At 41.0% G+C, this 22733-nt stretch overlaps 1 protein-coding gene across 4 annotated transcripts in view; it reads right to left on the reverse strand.

Annotated features, from left to right (window-relative positions):
- Positions 1-3336: 3336 nt before the first annotated feature.
- Positions 3337-22733, reverse strand: part of tafa5a (TAFA chemokine like family member 5a) — a 184569-nt gene continuing 165172 nt past the window's right edge. For 3 of the 4 annotated variants that reach the window (XM_067428032.1, XM_067428033.1, XM_067428031.1), the window contains exons 4-5: positions 4511-4546; positions 3337-4282 (exon numbers count right to left, since the gene is read on the reverse strand). In XM_067428032.1, coding sequence (XP_067284133.1) covers positions 4274-4282; positions 4511-4546 — 45 coding nt within the window. In that variant the 3' untranslated portion in view covers positions 3337-4273. The remainder of the gene's footprint in view (positions 4283-4510; positions 4547-22733) is intronic. The other variant, XM_067428035.1, reaches the window with a different exon arrangement.

Consider the following 22733-nt stretch of genomic DNA (forward strand, 5'->3'; position numbering starts at 1 on the left):
AGTTGTCATGAGAGCGGTTTGTGTTTTTGTGATCGCTATTACTCTAATCTGGTCATAATTGTAATATTTTGTTAGTTGGACTCGTGCTCTTGTACTATAGTTGTTCATGAGAACAGTTTGTGTTTTGTGATATAAGGGGTCACTTTTTTATTTAATATTCGACCTGGATTATTAACACAGAGATTCTGCCGTAGTCATTGCCTGGGTTCTGTATATGTGGAGCCGAGCTATCAAAAAAGGGGCGAGACCATTTTTGGGGTAGGGGCGTGTTTGTTTTGGTGATTTGAAATAGCACTTACCCCAACTTTAATGCATTAGGTCTCGTGAACTAACAATCGAAACTACTTTTACAGCATATATTAATTTAGTTTACTATTAATTCATATACATTTTAATATAGGTGAGTGTTTTAGTAATTAGCATTAACAAGAATAAATGATGCCATGGCATATTATATTATATACCTTAAAACTTCGAACTTTTTTTCTTCAGTGTACAATTTCTTACTAACTTTCTATTCAGGATTTCTCAAGCCAGAATCAAAGTTAATACTAACCTAGATTAATAAATTCTGTAAGAAAAAAGATGACTTGACTTAAATATTGTGTTTGTCAAGGTAGTTGAAAATGTAACAATAATGTAATAAATCAATTGTTATGCAACTTTTTGAAATTTTGAAATGAAAACATGTATAAATGCATGATTATAAATGCACTATTTTGCCAAATGATTTGGGACGCCTGCTTTTACGTGCACATAGACTTTAATGACATCCCATTCTTAATCTGTAAGGGTGTATGTAGTTGGTCCATCCTTTGCAGTTATAACAGCTTCAACTCATCTGAGAAGGATTTTCACAAGGTTTAGGGGTGTGTTTATGGGAATGTTTGACCAGTCTCTGCTCTGACTTATCCCAAAGTTATTCTATTGGGTTGAGGTCAGGACTCTGTGCAGGCCAGGCAAGTTCCTCCACACCAAACTCGCTCATCCATGACTTTATGGACCTTGCTTTGTGCACTTGTGAGCGGTCATGTTGAAGAGACCATCCCCAACCTGTTCCCACAAAGTGGGGAGCATGAATTTGTCCAGCATGTCTTGGTATGCCATTCCATGAAGCTCTCTATGCACTGTTCTTGAGACAATCTGAAGGTCATACAAAGTTTGACGAAGTTGGCAATTTCTACGCACTGTGCTCTGTGATTTTACGTCACCAAACACTTCCTGGCTGAGTTGCTGTTGTTCCCAATTGCTTACACTCTATAATACCACTAACAGATGACCGTGGAATATTTAGTAGTGAGGAAATTTAATCAATTAACTTAATGCACAGGTGGCAACCTATCACATCACCAAACTTGAATGTTGTAGAAGGAGTATGCGTGCCTAGGAACTTGGCACACTGAAGTCATTGGAACACCTGAATTCAATGATTTGGAAGGGTGTCACAATACTTTTGGCAATATAGTGCATATTTAAATGAATATATTAATTACTCGATTAATTGGTATGTATTAAGTTATACTTTTAAGGCCCGTTCACACCAAGGGCAATGACCATAAAGATATAGTTCTAAAAATCATTCTCAATATTAAAAATAGCAGAGGTCACACCACATTTATAACGATAACGCCACAGAGAAACAATATCATTGGAATCACTTTCAGAACGATTTTATCCAGCTAATGAACGATAAAAACATTGACAGCCAATTAGAATCCATTCTGCTGTAACAAGCTTGAGCATTTAAAGTGAAGAACAATCACAAGCTTAGTAATAAACAGAACTATATTGATCACCCACTAGTGTAATAATTCTCTTTATAGTTATCATTCTTGGTGTGAATCTTATATAGCTGCCACGGTATAAATCCAAGAAGCATGGTAATACCATGGTACTTTTTGTTATTGCTATAGAGAGCAACATCTGCACTGAAAATCATGTGCCAATTTACTGGGCTTAGCTGAGCTTTTTCCCTTTTTACAAGCAAAATATAAAATCAATAAAAAATCGAATTCAAGTATTGCTGTGTTAATGAAACATTCAAGGGGGAATTCACTAAGAATTAACTGTGCCGTTAATAGTGTTGCTTATTTGCACACTCTGTCTGCATTGTTTTAGCAAGCAATTATGCAAAACATGTAACGCCACAACACACCCCAAAAATTTGTGCTGAATTCAATTTGCATGCCGATTCCCCATCTTGCAGGCCAGGTTGTGGAATTTGCAAATGACTACCAGTATACAATTCTGGGCCTCTACAGAATCACTCCACCTCTGCAATCCAGGCACCAAACTTGTCTCTCTTAAATGCATATAGTGTGCTTGTCTACACAGCATTTATTGATATATGCTTGGTTAACTCTCTTCTACATAAATTACTGCTGCCACGATCAACATAACATTTACACAGGCATTTCATTTTCAAAAAAATAAAAAATAAATAAATTCATAGGGTATCCTTTAGGCTATTTATAGTATAAAATTAATAATGTATTTTCTGAATTATGTGGAATTAAAAATAAGTCTAATTTGCATAGAAAAAGTATGTTTGTACTGAAAAGAATGAGAAATTATTATTATTATTATTATTATTATTATTATTATTATTATTATTATTATTATTATTATTATTATTATTATTATTATTATTATTATCATCATTTAGCTTCTGGTTAAACTGGATTGCAGGTGCTAAGTGAATAAAAAATAAAATAAAATATTTGCTTAATAAAGATTATGCGCTTTTTAGTGAATTCACCCCTCAGTCTCATTTCCTCCCAAATATAAATCAATTCATCATGCGTGCCTCCAAATATACACATCTCGGTCAAACCTGGTGTAGTTCATTTTAAAAAGAGAAAGAAACTGCCAAAAAGACATCATGATATTACAATTTTGTTTCAGCAACTTGATATTTTCACTTATTTAATTTATTCTTAAAATAGTTCATAATAAAAAAGTATTTAATGTAAATGAATCTAAGACTTTCTGAACTGTCTCTGGAGGTGTCAAGACTTGGAGGTGAGCACTGTGCAAACAAACACAAGCACAAAAATCAATCTCAGAAAAGCTAAATACAAGAGCTTCTCTCCGACCCTTTACAATACAAAAGCTAAAAGTAGTTTCCATGTTTTCTGCAAATAATAATTTCTTTCCTTTGTGTTTTGTCCGTTTTCTTCCTTAGCAGACTTGATTTTGAACCTGTAAAAGGAAAATTGCTACTTGAGTTTGAACTTTATAAGACTGGCCTGCGTTATGGAGCAGAGCATTACCCACATTCTACATCTGTCATTTCCACAACATTATTCATGTTAAATAAGATTCTCTACAAAGGTACAACATATAAAACTGTTAAATATATAACTCGTAGGCCTTTCAAAATACATATACTGACATATCTCACTCCTGATAATCAGAAATGACAGTTTTTATGTTATTTTTTTTATATTTTCTGACGATAAGCAATGGGGTACTCTTCCATATAACCTTCTATGCTTAATGCAAACTGTCCAAAATGTTGCTACTGAAAAATGCTAATTAAATTTGTTGATGTGTACAGTATCTATATCCTTGTTGTCCTTGGAATACAGTGCTTGGTTCAGTTCAAGGAAATGTCTGTAATGTATTAAAGGTTCTCCTCAGATTGTGATAAATGGGAATGTTCGACTCAGTCGTTCCAATGTTCCACGTCAGTGTTTCCATTTGTAGACCACTGCCACCAAGTCTTTCTATATCTATATCTACTGTATCTCTCTCTCTACTTTTAGGTTTATATTTTTTTTCTTTGCCAAAATTGTTCCTTTTTTTGTCTTTTCCTCAGTCAGCTCTCACACAGTCAAAGTCTTTTAAATTTTTTTGTTTCTGTATAATTTTCCTCTTTGGTCTGTAAAAAATGAGCGCCAAAAACGTACTCCAGCAGAAAGCTGATTCACAGAGCCGTTATGTTCACAGTCTCGGATTGGGTCGGAACCGCTGGTGGAGTTCCATAAAGCCTGGTGTCTGGTTCAGTCTCAGACAGGGTAGGCGCCTCATTGTCCCGTGCTGCGCTCTTAAAGTCCACAAGGCTCCTAATGTACCACAGTCTTTGAGGCGCTTTGTGAACGTACAGTATGTTCTCCGTGGCACAAGGGGGTGCTGCTCATTTACAAAGCAGAGACGCAGACAGGTAGGCAGAGGCAGGTGTTAAGCCAATGAGACATAGCAAGTATCTACAGCAGGTAGACGAAGCTGCAAGAGGCCTCGTCTCGTAGCACTCCAGGAACCCCTCCCACTGTTAGGACACCTAGATCAACCAGAAACACACAGGAAATCAAAATTAATAATGCAATTCCAGGGATGATATGAAAGGTGGCACATCCAGACATAATCTAATAGTTTTGAGAACTGCAAAAGTAGCTGCCAGCCATAGCAGGATTACTTTTAACATATTGGCTATGCTACCATGGGGCAGAGGCTATTGCTTGTTCTTTTTTTTCTTTGTGCTTTTCAGATGTAAATATTATTTACTCACCCCATGCTGTTTCTGTTGTATATGACTTTCTTTATTCTGTGGAACACAAACAGAGATTTTTAGGGAAAAATGTCTCAAATCTCTGTGAGTCCATATAATGTCAGGAGATGGAACCCTCAAAGTTGATGCTTCATAACCATAAATATATATATATATATATATATATATATATATATATATATATATATATATATATATATATATATATATATATATATATATATATATATATATATATATATATAACAAGCATGGCAAACCATATGACCCCAAATGTATGAACCAATGTCTTTAGAAGCAAAACGATAACTGTGTGAGAAAAACACTAATATTTTAAACTTTTTAAACTATAAACCATAGCTTCGCAAAAAGCTGTATGTAATATGCATGTTAATGAGCTTGCGTTTGATCAGTACGGTGTGAAGCCTGATGTAAGTGTGTTGTAAAACACGTTGAAAAGTGATACCTTCTGTGCTTCCATATCACTTCTCACATGAGCTTCAGAATGCACTCATGCTTCACAATTTGCTGACATAGCATTTCACGACACTCTCATGAACCTGTGCATGACAGTTGGCCGGAAATTATATTATATTGTTATTGTTTTGCTTCAAAAGACATTGTTTCATCGACTAGGGTTATTGTTCATCTTTGTGGTTTTTGAACAACAGCTTTGAGGGCTTTTTCCACTTGCAGGACTCACAAGGATGGATTTGTTTGTTTGTTTGTTTGTTTGTGAGCCACATAAGAAAGAAACTCATCTATACTTTGAAACATAATTATTTTTTGAATGTTTGTTAAAAAATAAATAAAAGCTTAATCCAGGTGGTTTAGTTGGTTTCCCAGCCTGACCAAACTAGTGTTTATACTGGCCATCTGGCTGCTCTCTAATCCAGCCTGAGTAGATAACAAGTGCCCAATTGAGACACTTAAACCAGGTAACCTGCTGGTGTTTTTCCAAAAAAGAGGGAGGTGAATCTTAAACGTTTTAGACAGGACAAGTGGCATTAGACCTATGGGTGCAAGTTTGTCAAATATATTACAGTACTGTTGTAATCAAACTACATTTGAAAACTGTTGCTTTCCTCAGCACCTGCCATAGAAAATGCTCAGAAATCTCAGCACCATCTGCTAAATGGTCTATTGCCAGGCCGAAAAAAGGCACCAAATGCTGCCAACATGGGCTGCTGTTTAATTTATAATAATGAACTCTTGACACTTGCATGGGGAGCAGATATTCATGGATTTAGCAGGTGCTGGATAAAACATTAGCAAGTCTGAATATGTAATAACAGGGATAATCAGGATAAAAATTAACTGAAACGATGGGAATATAACAAAGTATGTTTCGTTTGATTAATGGAGTCGTTTTCAAAAACTTGAAACCCTTTTATTTTCTGACCACTAAAACTCCATTGTCATGTAAATGAATGGCCAAATCGCATAAGTTAATTTTCATCCAGATTATCCTTGTTATCATTTACACCAACAATTGGATATTGGATATACTGGGAAGCTGCTCTTAAGATGAATGGAAATGCAAACAGTAGATCATTCTCTATGCAGTGTCATGTCATACTGCTTTGACATCCACAAGAAGGGAATTTTAGCACAAACATTTTATAGTATGCAGTGGCTATTTGAGCTTTGATCTGGAAAAAAAAAAAAAAATCATAAAAATGGATATGGGTTCTTCACAGTTTTAATATGTTCGTGGTGAATTTACTTTTAAGTTATTTCAACTGATAATTCATGATGACATGTTCAAGTCTTAGACAACCAATCAGCCTCCAGCTGTTAAATTTTAGTACACAATTAGATTATACCAATTGAGGTCAACCAATTACCAAGCAATGCTTTATTTTGTTCAGTCTGTGGTCAAAAAGGTCGCCTTAGAAATGAAAGAAAAAACACTTTAACAAAGCATGGTCAGGTCAAAGTATCTCCGGGAAAAAAATGGTGTTTGGGGGGTAAAATGTGTGTTATTTTGGCAAGGTTGCCTGCTAAAATTCGCACTCATGAGTCTATTATATCACACAATAATTGCTTCAACCCGCTGACATAGAAAACAACCTGCGGAAAAAAAAAACACGGACTTGGCAACACAGTGCAGTTGAGCTCTGTTGACGTCGCTTCGTTTCTCTGATTGGTTCTAGGCCTATCCAATTGAGGTCTTTCCTGGTTCGGTAGCCCCATAATCAGGGGTGGTAAGTAATCAAGTAAAAATACTTTGATACTTTACTTAAGTATTTTTTTCGGGGATCTGTACTTTACTTGAGTATATTTTATTTGCATCTACTTTTACTCTTACTCCACTACAATATTAAATACAAAGTTTACTTTTTACTCCAATACATTTCCCCATGCCCGCTCCAAGTATTAAGTATTTATTACACTTGATTTCCAAACCGGTCTGGTCATTCATGGATGATCCAGTCGGGTAGCCTATAGACTTGACAAGGCTGACAAGTCAGGTTTGCCACACTAACGTTAGCTCAGTGTTTCCCCAACTTTTTTATTTTGCGGCACACAATTTACTATGAAAACATCGGTAACATTTTACAATACAGGTGCACTATTATAATTCATGCCTAACTAATGCACAGATAACCATGAGTTAATGTATTACTATTGAAGAACTAAACCATTTATTAATGATTACTGCATCAGCAACTAATGAACATTCTCTATGATTAATAGATTAAGTAATATATGAATTGCTATTAATTAAATGACATCATTAATTCCCTAATAACATATTACATTAACTAATAATGTAAATTCATGTATTCAAAGCCATGCATTCCGACTCTCAGTTGTCTGTTTAATTAATAATTAATCATAACAATTGGCAAAATTATAGTATGACTTTACTTGTTGAGGCACATGACTATTAACTAATTCTTACGTAATATGTCATTGTGGTTATGGATTTGAATTAATTTTGAATTAGTTAATAGTATCTTGCTCCTCATCTGTTTTATGGAGCTAATGTTATGGAACATGTCTATTTTAAGTTTAACCCCTATACTGCCTTAAGGTGCTTCATTGTCTCCTATTAATTGCAAATCTAACAAATTCTTAATTGCAGTATCTAATCTTATCATTTGTTTAATTAAAGCATTGCATATCAGTCCCAAAAGATTTTATCTGCTTAATTATTGATATTTACAGTTAATTTGAATATTTACTTTTTACTTTCGGTACTTGAGTACGTTTTAAATCTGATACTTTTGTACTTTTACTCAAGTGATGTTTGAATGGAGGACTTTCTACTTTTACTGGAGTATTTTTTTATTTAGGTATATATACTTTCACTCGAGTATAACTTTTTAGTACTTTTACCACCTCTGCCCATAATCACAGCTCAATGGAGCAGTTTCAGACTCATATTCTGACTAGATCTGAGTATGACCCCGTCAGGCTATGAATATAGTGCCTAAATTTTCTAATCAAGAATGCACGGACAAAGAAAGCGTTTTTTTTTGTTTTTTTTTTGTCCGTGCATTCTTGATTAGAAAATTCATCCTATACAAGTTTTAGGAAGGTTAAAGTCAGAACATACAAAACTGCTAAATATTGTTCAGATAGAAAGTTTAGATGATTGGAAGGTGATAAATATTTGCTGAACCCATGCAGTATCTATCAGAAGTAATAATGTTGGTGTAGTGTAAAGGGGTTGAGCATGCTAAACTCCCTCTGGCAGAATATGCAGCTTTACCCCTTAAGGGTAATTTATGCAGCTAGTCAAAACTATGACTACATTTATCTTAATCATGCTTTTCATGTTGTATTTTCCCAATAAACATCTAGGGAATTGCAGCTCCATATGAAGAAATGAATCGCATAAAATAGTTGAGGGACTGTGTGATACATACGCTCTGAATAATGCTGGGTTGTTTTTTAAACCTAAATGCTGGGTTAAGGCTGTTGGGTAATTTTTGTTTATTTGATCACATTTTAAACACCATTGGGTAGTTTAAAATTTCCATTGGGTTAAACCTGGTGGGTCGCAATGCTTGGTTGATTCTACCCAGCGATTGGTTGTTTCACGTGCTTCCCACCTTGATGTTTAAATTCGCTCCCAAACTGTCATTTTGAAAGGACAATGCAAAAGGCAAAGCCACTGGTTGCAGATGTTTTAAGATAATTTCATATAATGTTTTCATTAATAATCATTTTAATTAGCATAATTACAGTTCCCTTTCGTTCAGTCACTCCGACGTAACGTCAGTGACTGACGAATGGAGTTTTCGCTTAGAAGACTATCATCTCCAAGGCTAGAAAGCACCCAATGGCAGTGCCAATGCCATGGGCATGCGAGATTTGCGCCTGCATATCAATTGCATCGAGTTGCTGGCAGTACGGTTCGCCCTAGCGTTGCTGAAGGGTCAACACGTTCTAGTCAGGTCAGACAACATGGCCGTTGTAGCGTACATCAACCACTAGGGCGGTCTACGCTCCCGCCGCATGTCTCAACTTGCCCGCCATATCGTATTATGAAGTCAGAAGCGCCTCAGATCCCTTCGTGTCCATATCCCGGGGATCCAGAACCGTGCAGCCGACGAGCTCTTACGGATTCAGCCAATCCCTGGGGAGTGGAGACTCCGGGGAGTGGAGAATCTGGGATCAGTTCGGGGATGCACAGGTAGATCTGTTTGCCTCCCACGACTCGTCCAATTGCAGCCTGTACTATTCCCTGACCGAGGGCACGCTCGGCACGGATGCTCTGGCGCACAGCTGGCCGCAGGGCCTACGCAAGTATGCGTTTCTCCCAGTGAGCCTTGGTGCAAGGTCAGGGAGGACAAGGAGCAGGTCATTTTGGTCGCCCCGTACTGGCACGGCCGGACCTGGTTCCCAGAACTAGTACTCCTTGCGACAGCCCCTCCCTGGCCAATTCCTCTGAGACAGGATCTCCTCTCTTAGAGACGGGGCACCTTGTGGCACACGCATCCCGATCTTTGGAACCTCCACGTGTGGCTCGTGGACGGGATGCGGGAGTTTTGAGTACCCTACCACCTGTGGTGGTGGCTACCATCACTTCCGGCTAGGGCCGAGTCCACGAGACAGGCCTATGCGTTGAAGTGGAACCTCTTTGTCAGTTGGTGTTCTTCCTGCCAAGAAAACCCCTGGAAATGCCCGATCGGGTCTGTGCTCTCATTTCTCCAAGAAGGGTTGGATCGAAGGCTGTCTCCTTCCACCCTGAAGGTTTATGTGGCCGCTATCGCTGCCTACCATGACCTCTTGGACGGTAAACCGGTAAGTAAACATGACCTGGTCATCAGGTTCCTGAGGGGCGCAAGGAGACTACATCCTCCTCGTGCTCCTCTCGTACCCTCTTGGGACCTCTCAGTAGTTCTAAGTGCTCTGCAGAGGGCCCCATTTGAGCCTTTGCGGTCAGTAGATGTTAAGTTCTTGTCTATGAAGAGAGCGCTCCTGACTGCATTGGCCTCCATCAAGAGGGTAGGGGACCTGCAGGCATTTTCGGTTGACGAAGCGTGCCTGGAATTCGGGCCGGGTGACTCTCACGCGATCCTGAGACCCCGGCCTGGATATGTGCCCAAGGTTCCCACCACTCCGTTCAGAGACCAGGTGGTGAACCTGCAAGCGCTGCCTTTGGAGGAGGCAGACCCAGCCTTGGCACTGCTCTGTCCAGTACGCGCTTACGTAGACAGGACGCAGTGTTTCAGGACCTCAGACCAGCTCTTTGTCTGTTATGGTGGGAAGCTGAAAGGGAAGGCTCTCACAAAGCAAAGGTTGTCTCAGTGGATAGTGGACACCATTGTTTTGCCTTACCAGCAGCAGGGGCGTCCATGCCCCCTTGGGGTCAGGGCACACTCTACTCGGAGTCCGGCCAGGTACCCCATGTGCATGGTTCCCCTCCGGCGACCCCCACATGTGTATTTCCACCGTAAGCCTCGCTGAGCGGGTGTATTCCCTTGGCAACCTTGCCACCCCCTGGGGTTAAAAATCTACCTGCGGCTGGTACCCCAGTGATCTTCCGTATGCAGCCCCTCGGGTCATACGTGTATCCTTAAGTCCTCCCTACCGGTAGGCATTTTGGCACATATCTCCAACTGGAATATGCCTCCCAGTGTACCTTGGTATTCCTGCGTTAAGTAGAGGCCGTTGACCGTCCTATCTTGCATCCGGGCACTCACGCTTGCGCAGGACACTGGAAGACAGCCGAGATTACATTGGGACCACCATTCGTCAGTCACTGACGTTACGTCGGAGTGACTGAATGAAAGGGAACGTCTCGGTTACGTATGTAACCCTAGTTCCCTGAGGAGGGAACGGAGATGTAACGTCCCGCTGCCACATCTGCTGTACCGCTGGAACAGAGTTCAACTTTGCTCCTCAGCAGGTAAAACATTATGCGATTATGCCAGCTACTTCCTTATATACCCACGTGGGTAGGCGGAGTTACACATGCAAATCTCGCAAGCCCATGGCATTGGCACTGCCATTGGGCGCTTTCTAGACTCTGAGATGATAGGCTTCTAAGCGTAACCCCCATTCGTCAGTCACTGACGTTACATCTCCGTTCCCACCTCAGGGAACAAGGGTTACATACGTAACCAAGACTTTTTTTCTTCTTCGCGGGAACAATTCTTTAGCTTATGACGTTAAGACGACAAAAGTTTTACCTCAGAATCTGATGCAATGTAACGTTACTGACTCGTGTTAGTTTAGGTAGGCCTATTTGAGACGATAGATTCAAACAGTTTGTGATTATTTACACGGAACCACGATCCCCTTACAAAAATTAACCATGGTTTTATGTAGGGATGTCAAAAGTACTGGTACTTCGGTACCAAGTACATACTGAAATTTTAAAAATGTGACAATAGTATAGCATCGACAAGTAGACTATATTCGGTCCTGCAGCTGCGTTCAGTCGCGTCACGTGAGTAATCTAAGCGCAGGGCTGCAGACTGTAGCATGAATATATAAATGAGTGTCTGTGAATATTAAATACTATTTAAATATTACTCTTCCATGTTTTGCGTCTCTGTGTGAATGACAAAGGCGCACGCGCACATACACACGTGCGCCACACACACACACACACACACACACACACACACACACACACACACACACTTGCTGTCTTTTTAGCCTCTGCCATGTCACTATTTGAGGACATGCATGCATAAAGCATCACTTCCTGAGAATTTACCGTTTCATTTGAGAAAACTGTCAGATCATAAACACAGACACTCAAAGGCAACCCGTCAAAATAAAAGTTTGATTTAAACGTGAATAAACAGAATATATTAGGTTTGTAGTTGTCATTGTTGCCAATTTAAACACATTTGTGTGTTGTACCATTTGACAAGCAATAAAAATTATTGTTTTAACAGTCTAAACATGCATTTTCCATTTGTTCTTTCATGATTGTCTAGTTTTACAGTAGGCTAATGCACAGGGGAAATTTTAAGAACAACCCAGCAAGAATAACCCAGAATAGCACATCCATTAATGGTAAAAATTTACTACATTTTGGGTTTTCTCAACAACCCAGCCAACACTATCTGTTGTGTTGCTGGATGTGAAAATGATAACTGCATTGAGATGAAACTAGCAAAAATTATTAATAAATGCACTCGTGCCAATCTGTTTGCCCATGGGCGTGCTGCTCTGAAAACGAAGTGTGCTCAGGTGTGTTATTGGCACATTGCTATTTTGAGGAAACTGATAAGTACATTGACCAACAAAAACCTGGTCTAAGGTCAATAGCGCAGTATTTTTTGTGCTATTTAAAGGGAGAGTTAGAAATAAAAGGATTCCTCTCTGAAGTGTTCAGCCTTTTCACTCGCAAATTCCATGTAAATAGCGAATCCTCCATGGATCAAGCATATCTGGCTTTTAAATGGAATGGTAGATGAGACTCTGATTGCTTTATATCATGATACGCCCAAACACACCCATGACTAAGAGACTATAAGAGACTAGATACAACCCTTTTGAACCACGTGCCTATCACATTGACTGTTTTTATTGGTCCTTTTTTTTCTCTCCATTAAGCAAAAGTGCATTTAGAAGTGGAAGTGCACCTGCACCATGTGCTTCAGACCTTGTGTTTTGGATTGTTAAAATAGGGCCCTTAATCATATTATTAAATAAAAAAGGCTTAATTTTCTCACATATTTCTCCTGAGAAAATCCATTTTAATACCATATGTTCTCTGCTTTTTGGTTTTAGAAGAAATCTCAACAACATCAAACATATAGTTAAAAAGTCAAAAATCTCAAACATTTCTCATCAACATACAGTATCTGAGCTATTACCCACCATATAAATTTTAAATCTCTACTCTTACAACATGACACCAGTTAAGTGTAAATTTTGTAAGTGCAATATATTTATCTAAATACATTTGAACAAAAATAAAACATTTCTCAGGAAATATATACTGGCCATGATCATCAGGCCCCATGAGGTGACAACCATCATAAAAAATAATAATAATAATTAAAAAAAAGAGGTAACCTTATTTCTATATAAATATGATGTTTTGTGTGGTGAAGACTCAAAATAAGATTAGTAGCATGTCTCTTAACAAATTACTCAGACTGGTATTCTGATTAAGTCTTGGAAAAGACTCTTTTGGCAGCTGGAAATGGGAGGTTGGCAAAGTAACAAAGAAACCTTGTAATGGCTGTCTGGATTGTCTGGATGAAATAGCCAGCTTGAGCAGTTCATATACATATGAGTGGCAGCAACGCAATACAGAAACCAACTGTTCAGTTCAGTTCTGTTCAGTTCAGTCATCTGACAACATGCTATTTTTTTTAGAAAATTATTTTCAGATTATTTTTTTGGTGCTCATAAATACTGCATGGCGTTGAAACATGCCCCAGTCATTAGTAAACGGCGGTCAATGTTTCTCTCGTTGGGAAGGATTCAAAATGGAGGTACTTGGTCTCCAGTGCTGATTTGGCTCCTTCAGACAGGAGCTGGCAGTGGGTGCTAATAGTTTGCGGAGTCCGAGTGCTTGCTTGGAGGAACAGCTGTCATCTCCATGGTGATGTTGTCCAAGCCCGGGCAGGGATGTGTCCTGCGGTGCCACATTGGCGCATTGGGATCAATTACGCAGACCCCAACACCCACAGCAGCAATGCCTTGGCATGTGTCATCCGTGACCTCCCCATGTTCTTTAGAACCCTCAGTTTATTCACTTTTCTTTTTCGCTTCATAAAAAAGGTTGAAAAAAAAAAAGGTTTTAAAAAAAGTACTCTTCCTCATTTTGTTCCTTACTAAAATTATGAAGAATATTTATATATCTTAGAACTAAAATTCATGGTGACCAAGTCTGTAAAGCTCCAAAAATAAAATAAAATCAACATAGAGTTATCATGAAAATAGTCCAACAACATATTCTTCTCCACCAAAGCTCTTAAATCAATAATAGGGTCTGTTATATAGGTGTCCTATATAACAGCACACAAGGTTTTGAAAGACATGAGGGTGAGTAAAGGACAGCATTTTATTTTTGGTTGAATTATTCTTTTCACTCCCCGTTAACCAACAAATCACATAAATCTGTGGCACTTCAAACCAAGGGACGCCCCTACATTTTGAAAGCCAGACATCACTGATGAGCAAACGTTTTCTCTGCTTGCCTGTGAAAGATGGCTGATTACTGCAATCAGTAGTTCTCTCTCTCAGGTCTCAAACTCCACTGATACTACAGATTTAAGGACCCTTTTCTGTGGTTAAATACTACACAATCAACCTAATAGCTAATAGAATAGTTGATTAAGAGCCCTCTCATTCTGATGGTATAATCAGAGAATTAAAGAGTAGTGTGGTGTAACCTTACAAAAGAGGAAACATAATGAGCCTAATTAACAGAATCCAGAAAACCTTCCACATTTCAAAGGATAAGGGCTGGTTATGTTGGTTGGAATCAATGTTTTTTTTTTTTTTTTGTTATTTTATTTAATTTTTTATTTAATTACAAGATATTTAGGGTGATTTCAGGTTGATTGGGACACTTTTTACGATTGGTATGACTTGAATAAAATGTCCCAATCAAACTGAATTCACCCTATATATCCCAAAGACCTGGATAAATGCAGGAACAACTGCTCAGAAATTGCATGAACAAATTGCAATAATTGCATGCCATGTGGGGGTATATGTGCTTTACTACTCAGGGGTGTTAAAGGTAAAAGTGTATTCAATCAATCAATCAACTTTTACAATGACGGTTGTTTCAAAGCAGCTTCACAGTGTTAAACAGGACAATACTGCAACAAATTTTGATTTGGCTGTACAGTTGTTCTGGAGAAAACAGTGACGTTATCAGTTTATTTTAATTTATTATAGAGCGAAACTTGTCAGACAGAGACGAGGACGCAGATGGATTAGTGCAAGTGCAAAGTTTATTATCAGAGGTCACGGACACAGGTGATACTTAGGTAAATGGTGACACTCAGACGAAGGACGATGATGGTGAAGACGATGAAGACGATGAACCCCGTCGCCACGAGTCGAGGATGGCTCTCACCCGGTAGACTGATGGGTCCTTGTCGATGGTAGGAGGAGGAGGTACGGTACCATCACCAGGATCTGTGGGTGAAGAAGGGACGGGTTCAGTGAAGGGCTTGAGTAATGACACATGAAATGATGGTGATATTCTGTAGGTGGGTGGAAGGTTAAGGCGGTAGGTGACTTCATTCAGCTGCCTGTCTACCGTGAATGGTCCGATGTATCGAGGACTCAGCTTACGGCAAGGCAGCCGGAGATAGATGTCCCTCGTGGGGAGACCTTCTGGCCTGGCTGGTATCACGGCATGGGTCCGCATTTGGTGTCAGCATGATGCTTGTGTCTCCGGACTGACTGCTGGAGTTGCACGTGCACTGAGTCCCATACCGTCTCGCTCCGGCGGAACCAGTAATCCACCGCTTGGACCTCCGAGGGCTCACCCGTCCAGGGGAAGAGTGGTGGTTGGTAGCCGAGGACACATTGGAACGGGGTGAGCCCTGTGGTGGACTGTTGGGGTGAATTCTGGGCATATTCGGCCCAGGGCAGATACTGGCTCCAGCTCTCCTGATTCTGGTGGCAGTATACCCTCAGAAATCTCCTGATCTCCTGGATCTTCCGTTCAGTCTGGCCATTGGACTGAGGATGGTAACCTGATGAGAGGTTGACGGATATCCCTAGGAGACGGAAGAAGGTGGTCTACATTCTAGAGATTAATTGGGGTCTTCGTTGGAAATTATGTCTTCCGGAAACCCAAAATGTCAGAAGACTTGGTTGAAGAGTACCTCCGGGGTTTCCAACGTGGTAGGTAAGCCTTTGAAGGGGATGAGTTTGCAGGATTTTGAAAATCGGTCGACAACGACTAGGAAACAGGTGAAACCTTGGGATGATGGCAGGTCGGTCATGAAGTCGATCCTCAGATGGCTCCAGGGTCGCTCGGGGATCAGAAAAGGGACCAGCTTGCCCCCGGGGAGTCTCCTAGGAGTGTTGGCAGTGGCACAGACTGAACATCCCTTGATGAATCGGGAGACGTCCCGAGGCATGGCGGGCCACCAGTAACGGTGGCTAAGGAGCGAGAGGGTCCTTCTCCTGCCTGGGTGTCCAGAGACCGGTGAAGAATGAGCCAAGTCCAGAAGGGGCAGGCGATGGCGAGGCGGGACATAGAGGCACCCTTCTGGACCTCCCGGCGGAGCAGGCTGTTGGGCGGTCTCCTGTCGGATCTGCTCGTGGAGCACCCACTGGATCGGGCTGACAACCATGGCTGGAGGGAGGATGGTTTCAAGGTGCTCAGGATTAGGGTCGGCTTGGTGGAGACGAGAAAGGGCATCCGCCCCGTTGTTCTGGTTCCCTGGACGGTATGTCACCTTGAAATTGAATCTGGTGAAGAAGAGGGCCCAGCGGGCCTGACAATGATTTAGACTTTTGGCGTCTCTAAGGTATTCAAGGTTACAATGGTCGGTGATGACTTCAAATTGATGTTCTGCTCCCTCCAGCCAGTGTCTCCAATCCTCCAGGGCGAGCTTGATCGCCAGGAGCTCCCGGTTGCCAATGTCATAATTCTGCTCCGCCGGGGATAGCTTCTTGGAGAAGGCACATGGATTGAGTCGTGAGGATGTCCCCTGCCGCTGAGACAGAACCGCTCCAACCCCGGTCGATGAGGCAACCACTTTGACGATAAACGGAAGATGAGGATTGGGGTGGACAAGGATCGGAGCGCACTGGAAGGCCTTCTTCAACTGGTGGAAGGCCTCCGTGGCTGATGGAGTCCAGGACAGAGACTTGGGCCGGTTCTGGAGCAGAGTGGAGAGTGAGGAGCTGAGCAGGCTGTAATTTGCTTGAGATAAAGATGATGGTCTCATAGCTTTTGCAGGACTTGACAGACATTCTCCTCATGCTCCCTCAGGTCACTAGAATAGATGAGGATATCGTCGATATAGACAATGACAAACTTATGTAAGAATTCATGAAATACCTAATTCATGTAATTTTGGAAGACGGAGGGTGAGTTGGACAGCCCATACGGCATCACCCGATATTCATAGTGACCTGAGGGAGTGATGAAGGTTGTCTTCCACTCGTCTCCCTTGCAAATGCAAATGAGGTTGTATGCACTTCTGAGCTTGAGCTTGGAGAAGATGGTGGCCCCACGGAGATGTTCTAGGGCTGATGGGACCAGAGGCAGAGGATAACTAAATTTGACAGTCTGAGAATTCAGGTGACGGTAGTCGATACATGGCCGTCAGCCTCCATCCTTCTTGGCCATGAAGAAAAAGCTTGAAGAGGCAGGGGAGGTCAATGGACGGATGAACCCTTGTTGTAGCGTTTTGTGCACATACTCCTCCATGGCCTTCTGTTCCGGGATGGACAGAGTTCTCACCCCATTGCAGGATCTCTGCGGTGGACCAGTTGATATGCGGCTGGTGTAATATAAGCCAAGGGTGTCCCAGGATGATGTCCACAGTTGACTCCTCCAGCACCATGAACGTGATGGTTTCCTCATGCATATGACCAATGCGTAGTGTAAGTATGGGGGAGAAATGGCGGACACGACCTCTGCCCAGTGGTGTTCCCTGAATGGTAGTGATTCCGAGGTCGATGGGACAACGTTGACGTTGGACGGTTAGCTTTTCAAGGGTTTGCTGACTGATGAAGTTTCCCGCCGACCCGGTGTTGATGAGGGCTTGTGCTGCAACAAATGAGTGAGAATTACAAACGAATATTGGTGTCTTGGTAAGGTTTGCCGTTAAAGGAGGCAATTGAATGGTACTTACCGCTGGCCGAGTGGGTCGCACGGGGCAGGTCATAATGCCATGTCCATCTCCCCCACAATACAGACACAGATGTTGTGATATCCTGCGTTGGCGTTCGGTGGTGGTGAGATGGTATGTGTCGATCTGCATGGGTTCAGGTGCTGGAGGTGCGACAGGGGTTTGAGCGGGCGGAGGATCGGCAGCGGGTGAGGAGAGGCCACAGGCAGATAACCATTGAGACACGCGGATGGTTTTCTGGATGAGGGCCTCCAAGCCCATGGCGTCCTTGTAGACCACAATAAGTTGCTTGACGTCAACGAGGAGGCCGTGGCAAAAGGCGGTGACGAGGGCTGATTCATTCCATTGTGGTTGAGCCGATGGTTGAGCCGATGACGGGGGCATTCGCTTCCCATAGCAACTGTGCCCACTAAAGGGCTCGGCCTGAGAGTAATGAGATGATAAATGCCACCCAGCCTCTCTCGTTGTGGAACAGATGGGAATTTGCTTCCATATACAGGGAACATTGCAAGAGAATCCCGCTGCAATCTTCCGCTGCACTGCTGTAGGTTGCTGGTCGGGCCATGGGACTTACGCAGGCAGCTGACGAAGTAGTGGGTGACCGTAGTGCAAGTGATGATATGCTAGCTTGGGTAGCGGTGGAGGGAGTATCGTGAACCAGTGAGGACCGTACAGCGTGAACCAGCGTGAACCAGCGTGTTGAAGTGGTCTGCGGTGCGGTCCCCGCCTGTGTCCGAAGAGCTCTGCATTTGGACTAGTCTTCTATCAGACACAGACGAGGACACAGATGGATTAGTGCAAGTGCAAAGTTTATTATCAGAGGTTACAGACACAGGTGATACTTAGGTGGATGGTAACACTCAGACAAAGGACAATGATGGTGAAGATGATGAAGGTGAAGACGAAGATGACAATGACGATGAAGACGAAGATGGATACAGGTGAAGGCATCTTGGAGGACCAGGTAGTCAAATGGTGGGATCGGTGCAAGACCAGACAGAAGGTGAGGAGTGCTTATGTAGTGGTGACTGGTGATGGTGCGCAGGTGATCAGAATGCCGGTGATGGGGAACGAGTGGGTGTGGCATTGTCTGATGGCTGTGAGGGCGTGACAACAATGTTGGCAGATCAGTATTATAGTTTATAGAATTAAATAAAACCTAATTCATTAATTTTATTTGTATATTTAGTTGTAATAATTTGGATCATAATTTTAGTGTCCCTAACTGAGCAAGCCAAGCCAAAAGCGACAGTGACAAGGAACCAAAACTCCATCACGGCATGATGGAGAAAAATAAACCTTGGGAGAAACCAGGCTCAGTCGGGCAGTGACCTTACAGGTCAGTCATATCCCAATGTTTAAACATAATTATTGCAGATTATATGTTTTTCTTCAATTGAATTAGTTTGTTTTTCCATTTCGTTTTATTTACAAAAAACTATTTTAGTTCTAAAATGTTTTTAAAACAGTAATTTTGAGTTTTAGTTTACAACTCTGGCATTCTGACTGTGAACAGTTGTGTAACTACATTCAAACCCCTTAGAATCTCACCAACCAGATGTTGTACAACTAGTCGACCATCCTAACTGTTACACACAAACTGTAACCAACATCTTTATATTATAAAGATGTTGGTTATATTTTCCACATATTTCCTCTCATCTAGAAGAGCACAGAACCCTCCCATATGTTGCTCAGATTCAAAAATAACCGGAAATGACTTAAACTTAATGCTAATGTGGGGACATTTTCTTACTGTCCTTTGAAACCCTTCATTATTCTGTAATACATCCGTTCACTCGTCACCCCCCTCATTTGACTAATTTCAATTGTTCCTCTAACTAAACAGTGTAAGATGTCATCAGATAAAGTAAAGCTTTGTCAGTGCCTGTATAATGCACTGAGCCGTCCGCCAGAGATGACCGGCAAAGCACAAGAGATGACTACTGCTCGTTAAATCTGTTGTTTAAACATAGGTGATGACAATCATATGAATCACTCAGGAGGGAAAGAAAAGAATGAGCAAATCACAAACATGATAGTGGTAATGACTGTTTATTCTAACAGGATAGGCCTACGGGGACTCTTAGTTTGATTAGTGATCATTCTCATATTGAATTGCAGGAACTCATTTTAGCTCAGCCTACTGGAAAGTTTTTGATGAGTTCCTTTGTCTCTTGACAATGGCTGGTCAATTAAAATGGTCAATCAAAAACAAAATTCACAACATGACTGCCACATGACAATTTAAGCATGTCCCACATATCCAACATGTTATACTTTTCTGTGATTTAAACATATCTGTCCATTTACACAGAGGCCTTTCTTTTTTTCTATGTATGCATGCAGACAAAATATTTTTACATCGTCTCGCCCAATGAGCACCACATTTTCAAGAAACCATCTGAAATTTAACAATAGAAATAGAGAAATGTGCCTCAAGAACCCAGTGTTTTGTTCCATTCTTGTTCTTCATTTTTGAATCTAAGAATGTGTTTACAAGACCGCATAGCTCCACAATTGCCCGACACTTGCTCTAAACAACCTGAGATAAAAATTAAAACACTTTGTGCAAGATGTGTCAGCTGCGGCAGGGTTAACATCACCATGATTTTCTCAATATTTGTTAAATGACTTTGATTTGGTACACCAATTAGACATTATGACCTTGCATCTAATATTGTGTTGGTCCCCCTTTTGCTGCCAAAATAGACCCATCAAGTCATGGACTCCACTATAGTCCCCTGAAGGTGGTATCTGTCACCAAGATGTTAGCAGCAGATTATTTAAGTCCTGTAAATTGCGAGGAGGGGCCTCCATGGATCGGGCTTATTTGTTCAGCATATCCCACAGATGGAGGTCAACCCTTCAAACTCGTTGTGCTCCTCAAACCATTCCTGAACTATTTTTGTTTTGTGGCAGGGTGCATTATCCTACTGAAAGAGAGCACAGTACCACAGCCACAGTTTCCATGAAAGGGTGTGCTTGCTCTGCAACACTCCTTAGGTATGTGGTATTTGTAAAAGTAACATACACATGGATGGCAGGACCCAAGGGTTTCCAGCAGAACATTGCCCAAAGTATCACACTGCTTCTGCCAGCTTGCCTTCTTCCCATAGTGCATCCTGGTGCCATGTGTTCCCCAGGTAACCGACACACAGGCACCCGGCCATCCACGTGATGTAAAAGAAAACATGATTCATCAGACCAGGCCACCTTCTTCCATTGCTCTAGTTCAGTGGTCTAGTTCTGATGCCCATGTGCCTACTCTTGGTGCTTTCGGCAATGGACAGAGGTGAGCGGCACCCTGGTTGGTCTGCAAAAAACTGCGATGCACTGTGTATTCTGACACCTTTCCATCAGAACCAGCATTAACTTCTTGAGTAATTTAAGCTACATCGTAGAGTCACTCATCTGTTTTAATGGCCACATGGGCCTGCCTTCACTCACAGAGAGAGAGAGAGAGAGAGAGAGAGAGAGAGAGAGAGAGAGAGAGAGAGAGAGAGAGAGAGAGAGAGAGAGAGAGAGAGAGAGAGAGAGAGAGAGAGAGAGAGAGAGAGAGAGAGAGAGAGAGAGAGAGAGAGAATTTTTGAATTTTGAAAACACCTTTATTACAAATGATTTCCACAGAAAAACATTAAAAACTACTATTTAAAAAAATTACACAAATTGAGTAAAATAAAGATTATCATCTACAACAGAGCACAATGCCCCTCCATAACACCAAACATCCTCAAACATTGCAACACATGAAATAGCTTTATAAAAACTAAAATCAATTAGCAATCTTGATCTAACCATGGCACCGAAAATGGACACAAGATTAAAATCCTGATTTTGTTCAATTTTATCTTTCCTACTCATGTATATTGCCATTTTACTTTTGCCCAACACAAAATTTAACAATTGAAACTCTCTCTGACGTGTCTTTGTATATTTAACACCAAAAATAAAAGTATGCATTGAAAATTCTTCATCAAAAAACCTAAACAAATTTTGTAAAACCTCAAATAAAGGTTTAAGTCTATTACAATGCATAAAAACATGAAAAACAGTCTCCCTCTGTGAGCAAAAAGGGCATTCATGGCTTACATTAGGATTCAACACAGATATAAAAGCATTTACAGCAACAATACAATGTAAAATCCTCCACTGCAAATCTCCAATTTTTTTAACTAATGGTGGCTTGTAAAATGTTCTCCAATTTGGCTTAACAACATCATCCAAACCCAAAACATTTCGCCAAGGTGTATCAATTTTCCCATATAGTGCTTTTTCGTTCAAACATTTCACACATGACTTGTACAATTTCTTTCCATTTACTTTTTCAAAGTCCATGTCCATTAATTTTTCTGATTCTAGAAAAACTCCACCATCCTCCTCTAAATTAGGTGAAATCATCAACTTTGGAAAAACATCTTTATCATTGGGAGTAATTTCTCCCAGACAATATTTTCGGAGGAGATCGGTCTCTTCTACTGTAAGAAGAGTCTGTAACTTTTGTAGTAGTTTTTCAATCATTCGATCAGATCTAAACCCCATCTGTATTGTCACTGCATTCACCTTAATAAAATCTGGTCCTGCCAGACTTATTAGTTGACGAAGAGTCACCACTCTAGCCTTTATAAAGGCTTCAGTCAATGAAACTGATGCATTTGTTATGTCCAGTCTTGCACCATAAATTAATGGCTCTTCCAGAAGCCAGTACAAGGATGTGGGATTGATTACCCTTTGGAGTTTAAAAAGACTCCATACTTTGAAAAGATTCCGATAAAAAATTGGAAATTTCTCCACATTTAAAATGTTTGGATCTGTTAAAAATAAGGATTTGTCCAGACTTAGATCTGCAGCAGTTTTTAAAATAGCACTTGCCACTGGTCTCCAACTTACAGACTCTGGGCCTGTCAGGAAACGTTGTATAAACTGTACTCGAAAGGTTGCTGTCCTGCTTTGTAAGTGCA

Source organism: Pseudorasbora parva, chromosome 20 (assembly GCF_024679245.1).
Source record: "Pseudorasbora parva isolate DD20220531a chromosome 20, ASM2467924v1, whole genome shotgun sequence".
Taxonomy (NCBI): Eukaryota; Metazoa; Chordata; class Actinopteri; order Cypriniformes; family Gobionidae; genus Pseudorasbora; species Pseudorasbora parva.